The 7,846-nt window shown below is 44.6% G+C and overlaps 1 protein-coding gene across 1 annotated transcript; it reads right to left on the bottom strand.

Annotated features, from left to right (window-relative positions):
- Positions 1-2,932: 2,932 nt before the first annotated feature.
- Positions 2,933-3,880, bottom strand: OR13P16 (olfactory receptor family 13 subfamily P member 16). The gene has a single exon (NM_001391272.1). The coding sequence runs from the start codon at positions 3,878-3,880 to the stop codon at positions 2,933-2,935; it is 948 nt and encodes a 315-aa protein (NP_001378201.1).
- Positions 3,881-7,846: the final 3,966 nt, after the last annotated feature.

Genomic DNA, 7,846 nt, shown 5'->3' with positions numbered 1-7,846 from the left:
ACACATGTTGTTGGAAGTTAACTTTATAATGCTGTCTTCAGATCACAGAGTAGTCAGTGGGATTGTGGCTGAATTTGAGGAGTAATTAATATGGGCTGTGATCTTCTTCCCTTGGAAGGAGGGAGGTATCTTGGTAGGTAGAAATATAGAATTGCTTTGTTTGTTGTGAGGGAGTTGGAATGTTCATAGAAGGATGCCCAAGGAGTGGGCTATATCAGTTATCCATTTATTAGCTCTCAGCTCCAAATGCAGCTTTCAATATACGCTCTGTAACAACACAACTCCCTTAAGTATTTCTCCTTTAAAGTGAGCATGGTGTTAAGCTTTCTCAGGAGAAAGGGCAATGAGATTTCCCACAATTTCCAGCAGACCACAGGTGAGCCTAGAATGCACAATTATCTCGCAACCTCATCACGGAAACCAGAGTCCTGCATGGCCAACCATCTGCCTAACTCCATCAGCAAGCCCTGGAGTGGCCTGCATGCAGCCAACTGGTGGACTCCTTCAGCAAGTCCCCACCCATATGCATGCAGCACCTATAGCCCTCAGGGTCACAGAATGAGAAGTTGTTCCACAGAATGAGAAGCCCATGTACTGTGGAGGCTTTCTGGCTCTAATGGTGCCCAGCATCCAACTGCATGTCCACCCCACTGGTTGCTAAGTGCCTTCTTCCCTACCTGCACCCTGGAAGGTGGCCTATAGTCTTCCTAGCAACTCTAGACCAACTCTGACTTGGCTAAACAACTGAACTCCTCTGCAGTTCAGTGCCTGGACCACTCCCAGTCTGTCCTGCCTTGGCTACTATTCCTTGGCCCTTGGATACCACAGACAATTTCCTTATATCTTGTTCTCTTATCATAGTTAATACTCCTTTACATGAAACTTTCCTTGTTTAATCTACTGAGTGGTTTCTATCTCTTTACTGGACCCAGAGAGCTAAATATTAATCTCTCTAATCTTTCAGAGTAAGTGTCATTATCTCCATTTTACTGAAGAGAAAAACTGAAGCTCAGACAACTAATGCTCAGAGTGGTTAGTGGACGTATATAAAGTGCCACAGTTAGTAAACGAAGGAGCTGGAATTTCAACCCTGTTTTGTCTGTTCCATCTCTGGCCAATGCCACCCAAAATGTTCAGCCCATGAGCATCCAAACATCCCATATATTCCTTCCCATACTGAACTTCATCTCCTCTTCTTTTGACTTCTTTCTGAAATCCAGTTTTGTAAACTTAAGGTATATCCCAAATCTTTTTACTGGATGTGCCCTCCACCTCTTTACCAAAATAGAATTTTTCCTTGGGGCGTCGCTCCTCAATGGGCTTTTTCGTAATCACTTGGAATATTTCCCATTCTGAGATCTAAATTTCCTGCATCCCACTCTCTTCCAGTAAGGCCTCCAGTTCTCTCCAACACTTAATTCCACCATCCCATTCTCTGGCCTAATTAAACCCCTTTGCCCTCTCATTTATTCCTATTGTGCCACCATTATCTTGATGTAGCCTGGAAAGCATGATCAACTCCTATAGTATCTCTACTATCCTTCCCTTTGCCCAATCTTTCTGTGTGACTCCTGCCCACTTTCTCTCCCAATAAAGAGAGACAAGGAAAAAAATGAATGCCAGGAACTCCTGCCTCTTTCTCTTTTTACTCTGGTGGTACAAAGAGTAAAGGCAAAACTTGGAGAAGATTCTCTCAAGGTCAGCAGGGGCTCCTGGTGAAAGCTTACCTCTGACTCAGGCTTCACTAGAGTGTTGCCTGCCTTTCTTGGTGTGAGAGTCACTGTGTGGCCAGTACCATACCTGAGATTCTGTGGAGCAACTTTTCTGTGCCTCCTCCAAAGTGATGGGGACTCTAAGGGGCCACAGCCATGGGTGAAGGTTTCTGGCACTGGTAAGAGAAGCCAGCACCATATGATCATCCTATCCTGCCATACCTATAGGTGTCCTCTTGAATCAAGTACTCTATTAACACCTTTATGACTCAATTCAGATTTGAACAAATGTTTATTATAAAAGCTCTACCATGTGAGACTATTGATGAAGGTATCTTTGAGGAGTGCTGACTGTTTGTAATCAAGATCTCTTCATATGATATCTTGAGGGGCATCATAATTTTTTAATTGTTTTGACTGTTCAGAATTCATGAGCTTCTTGGTGATAGACCCAAGCTTACTAAATCCACACCAGAATGAAGTGTAAACAAATGCCAATCTTCTCATTTGTAGTACTAACTATCCCTTTTCAGAGAGCAGAACGGCCCCTCTTTCTAAGCTGAAATGTTCTCAGTTGTTCGCTTGGTAATTGTGGTGTTAGGAAAGAGAAGTAGAATATAATCAGAAGAATGGCAATGTTTATATAAAGCATGTGATGTGTCAAGCACTGTTTTGAGAACTTGTATACCTACATTAACTTCTTACAACAATCTTACAAGGTGATGGTTTGCTGCAATGTATGAGCTCTGATTCTATTCCTAACCCTATTCCTTTCACCTGAGACTATGTTTCTTTAGATCTGCTCATGCTCCTGATTCAGATAAAATAAAGTCACTGATCTGGGTCCTGTGAGTCATCTTGTCCCAGCTATCATGAGTTGATTTAATAGGCCCAGTCCTCATGCACTCAGTCACTCAATCAGTAAATGTTAACGATTTTGTTCATGCCGGACACTTTGCTGGGCCCTGGGGAAATAGAACTGACTCAGACACAGGTTCTGCCTTAGCACTATGTCTTGCAGTTGGGTCTCTTGATGTTTGAAGATAGCCCAGCTGCTGGAGCCATCAGCAAGTCCCACCCACGTGCCTACCTTCACACACCATCTCCTCTATCAGTCAGTGATTCTTGCCTGTCCATTTGGTAATGTAAGGGAATGGGGTGGAATGACCACAGAACCTGTGGTTTCACATCTGGTTGTGGCCTTCTGTGCTCCAGTGGCTTTATTCAGGGGCCCTGCCCTGGCCTGTTAACTTGAGGAAAGCCCTCTTCACATCTTTGTTTCGGAGGCTGTAGATTATGGGGTTGAGAAAGGCAGAGATAACATTGTAGAACAGGGCCAGTTTCTTGTCCCTCTCTGGGGAGGCATTGGCCCCAGGGTTCATGTACATAAACATAGCAGGTCCACAGAACATGGTGACCACGGTGATGTGGGAGGCACAGGTGGAGAAGGCCTTGAGTCGACCCTGGGCTGAGCGGATTCTCAAGATGGTGGCAAAGATGCGGACATAAGAGGCCAGAATGAAGGAAAGAGGTACCAGGAGAAGGATGAAGCCCAGGATGAAATCTACTTGATCATTGAGGGATGTGTCTGCACAGGCCAGCTTCAGAACTGCGGGAACCTCACAGAAGAAGTGATTGATCTCATTGGGGCCACAGTAAGGCAGGCGCATTGTGAAGACAGTGTAGACTAGGGAACAGCTGACACCCCACAGTCCACAAAAGACCACCATTGTCCCACACAGCCATGGGCTCATGATAACCTTGTACCTAAGTGGGTAGCAGATGGCCACATATCTATCATAGGCCATGACAGAGAACAGCCAGCCCTCAGTGATGCCCAACACTAGAAAGATGTACATCTGGGCTACACACCCAACATAGGAGATAGTTTTCTTCTGGCAGACAAGATGCACCAACATCTGGGGCACAGTGGTGGTGACATAGCTCATGTCCAGCATGGAGAGGACACTGAGGAAGAAGTACATGGGTGTGCGGAGGCGGGAGTCTAGGTGGATCAAGGTGACAATGAGCCCATTGCCCACAAGCGTAGAGAGGTAGAGAAAGATGAAGATATTGAAGAGGATTGCATTAATTTGGGAGTCCCTGGAGAAGCCCAGAAGGATGAACTCAGAAATGGAGCTGTGGTTCTCCCAGGGTAAGTCCTGCATTCTCCTTCAGCTGCAGAAAAAGAAATGGACCTACTAGTGGCCCAGCTTAGGATACATATTCAGGTACCATCACCATTCAGTTGCTGGCAAGGCAGTGGTTATTTGGATACTATTTGGGACTAATATCAGATCAGAGACTGAGGTCTACCTAGGGTGAGGCTAAATTTGGGAAGGGAGGAAAACCTTCATGGAATTGTGTGTTTCTCAGTCCCAAATCTTTTCTCAAGACCTCCAGGGTCTCATTTTGTTCTCTCTATCAGCCCCAGCAAGGCCACCTGCTTTCTTGTCCTTCAGGAGCTACCACCACGTAGTGCATTGCTTGGGGGTCATCTTCCCCAGTCCTAGCTATAGAGTGGGATAATGAAGATTTGAAGTTCTCCCATGTTTCTTCTTCAAAAACAAGCACTCAGAACTCTTTCCTTAAGTGTTTAAACTTCTGATCACTGTAGATATATGGACAGGGTGAGTCAGAAATGTAGGGAAGATATGTGACTCCAGAAATGTTAAAAGTTTTTAGAAAATTTTCCCCAGGTCTATGTTTCTCGAGTCTTTTGGGTCTCTGGAAGCTTGCTCACACCTGATTTGATTTTAGATGGAGTTGCTCACTACCCTGCCTCTTCCTGGCCTTACCCACAACTGAAGGGAAGGGTCTTCCTGCTTGACCCTAAAACTATAATAGAGGCAGAATTAAGCTGTCTTTTTTGCTTAAAGGAAGCTGTGGCATCTCTGAATCCCTCCAGCCTGGTGGGAACATTCCTCCCAATCATAATTGATCTCTTGGAGTCTTTTATCTCCTGGAGTTGAGAGCTATGCTAAGCAGGAAGCCCTAGTTAAAGACTGTCCTTTGGTTTAGTTTATATCTTAAAAATCAGGGCTGATTCCTTGTTTGTGGTGCCATAGGAGGTGGTGGTTCTAGGGGAGGAGCATGGGATTTGGAATCAGAAGACTGGAGTTCAAGTCTTGGTACGTCAACTGTGGCCCTGTTCAAGTAATTTAACCTCCTTGAACCTCATTTCTTTCTCCATGAAATCTACATAATACCTACCAGAGAGAGATCCTGTGAGGAATAATACATGACATGTGTGAAGAACCTAACATTGTCACTAATACGGAGCGGGAGCTCAATAACATTAGTTCCCATCAAATCCTCTTCCTCATAGTGTCCTTCATTAAACGGTCAGCAAACACTGGTTGAGCACCTGCCATATATCAGGTCCTGAATTAGGAGCTGGAGAGACAAAGACAAACAAGTTTTATTCCTAATCCTCAAGAAGCTGACAGTATAGAAATAGAAGAATAGAGACACAAGTCACATTCCAATGTGTTTAGCACTATGACGGAAATACCTGCTGGCAGTCAAAGCTCTGTGCTAAGCACTACGGATACAGAAAATAAATCTCTGGCCTCAAAGATCATGCACACGAAGGAGATAGATAAACAAAGAATGGCTGTCAAGTGATAAGTGCTGTGACTAGAGTAAGTACAGGGCGTCATGGCAGCCCATGAAAGGAGCACCTGGGTTAGCCTTTGGGAGCTAGACTTCTCCAAGAAGAGGACACACAATGTTAATCCTAAAGGACAAGCAGGACTTAACCAAGCAAAGAACTGAAGGATGAATTTTGCAAGCAGATGGAGTAGCAGGAGCAAAGGACCATAACCAAGGGAAAGCTTTGTGCAACCAGGCAGTACAAGTGATAAAGTCTGAGGACAGGCTAATCTGCAAAGAGTAGGAAGGAAAAGATTATAAAGGATATTGTATATCTTGATAAGGAGGATGAACTTGATCATTTAGGCCATGGCAAGTCACAGGAGAGTTTTAAGTAGATAAGTAATTCATTGATGCTTAGGTTTTAGAAACATCACTACTTGGGTGGAAGTTAGGAGAAGGTTTTGGAGGAAAACCAGTTGAGGGGTATGGTAAAAGGAAGAAGAAAGGTACCATTCTAGACAACAAAGAAGAGAAGAGAGATTAAAGAGAGATGTAGGACGTTGAATCCATAGGACTTTGTAACTGAGAAGTGCAGCAGGAGAGAAAGAAGCGGGGAAACAAAGATAAGCTTGAGGTTTTAGGCTTGGGAACCTAAGTTGACAGGAATACAATTACAAGACAGAACCTTAAAAAAAACCCAGAATCTAGGTGGCCATGGAGGAGGGAGAGATGGGGAGGGACAACAAATGGCCAAGAGGTAATGATTGATTCTGTTACAGACATAGGGTTTGAAACATGGGGTATCTTTGAGGATCTGACCATCAGAGTGTTAGACAGATAGCCTTGGAGCTCAAGAAGGAGCTCTAAGTGGAAAATCAAAATTTGAAGGGTAATTAAGGCACAGAATGGATGAGAATTCTCAGGGACAGATCAGAGAGAGAGAGAGAGAGAGAGTGCGAGCAGATGCTCCAAAGATGCAACCTGGGAGCATGATCATTGGATAGGTCAGCAGAAGAAGAGATGGGGTTTGAGCAAGAGCATGCAGGGAAGCAAGAGAGCTTGATGCCAGAAACACAGAGACCTAATGTCTCCAAGAGTGGGGAGTGCACATGGTGCCAAATGATATAGAGAGGGCAAGAGGAAGAAAACCTTCAAAAAATGAAACAATCTGGAAGTTATTAGTGGCTTGGATGTGGGATATTTCTGTGGAGTGTTGAAGGTAGAAATCGGATATCAGTGGGTTGGGAGGAGTGAACTGGGCTATAAAGAGAAAGAGTAAGATGAAGAGATATCTAAGATTGGGACATAAGGTGAATGAAGCATTTTGTTTTGATTTATTGTTTTCTTAAGGCAGAAGAGAGTTCAGAATATACACTGAGGGGAAAGCCAAAAGAGAGGGAGAGAGAAGTAACACTGCAAGGTCTCTGAGGAAGCGACAGCAACAGGACTAAGCACACAAGTCATAGGAGGCTGCTTCAATCAGAGTAGTAACACAAGGGGAGGAGGGAAGAATGAGGTGGATACAGATCACTTAACTGTGATCAACAGAAAATTCAAGATCACATTCCCATGTACCAGCTAGTCTCATGTGTCTTTCCTTTACAACGTCTCATGTAGATGGTGAGGAAGAAGATCTGATCGAGTGCTTGAAAATCGAATTTCAAGTCTCAACTGACTAGACCAAGAGGCCAATGTCAACAAAGGGAAATGTTATTGCACAAATGTAAAATCCCTTTTCCCTCCCTTGGGCTAAGAAGCCAACCATGACAAGCTTGGATGGGGCACCAGTTCCTTGGGCAATAATTGAAGACTGAGAGTGGATCAGCGTAAGGAAATTTCTAAAAGATCAATGTGAGGTGATATCGTTGAAAAAGTTTGCTGGCAGATCACAGGAGGTAGCACGGAACTGTGTCTGCAACATCCAGGACACATGTGGAGCATCTTTCTCACTTGTGGGGCTACATTTTAAGGGGCATGTGGACAAGTTGAAACAGGTTATGAAGAATGGTCTGGAAAACGCATCACATGAGGAAGAGTTGAGGCAAATTGGGATGTTCAACATGCAGAATAAAAGGTGAGGGTCATTATGGAAGCTGAGGGCCAACTCTCTGAAAGGTTTTCATGTAGAAGACAGATGAGACTTGTTCTGGGTGGTCCCAAGATGTACAGGTGAGGGTTACACCAGGGAGGCAGGTTTCAGTGTAACAGAACCAACTTACTTTAGTGAGGGTAGTCCATAGACATATCAACTGGCCTGGAACATAGTGAACTTGCTGATCCCATGAAAGGATCAAACAAAGTTCAAGGATGCATTGTGACCAGTCCTGCTGGTGGGACAGGAGGGTCTCTGGTCCACTCTATCTGGAAGAGTTGAAGACTCTGCTGTCCCTCTGTGCTCTCCTTCTTCCAGCTGCTCCTGAACCTGATGCCTGGACCATTGCAGCCATCTCTCAGGAGGCATCCCACTCCCAGTCCTTGCTACATACTTGGTGACTAGACTATGGTGCAGGATTGAGGAAAAGAGGAGAGAGCAGAGG

The sequence above is a fragment of the Equus caballus genome, chromosome 2 (genome assembly GCF_041296265.1).
Source record: "Equus caballus isolate H_3958 breed thoroughbred chromosome 2, TB-T2T, whole genome shotgun sequence".
Taxonomy (NCBI): domain Eukaryota; kingdom Metazoa; phylum Chordata; class Mammalia; order Perissodactyla; family Equidae; genus Equus; species Equus caballus.
The sequence above is the reverse complement of the archived record's forward strand: the minus strand, read 5'-3'. Positions and strand labels throughout refer to the sequence as shown.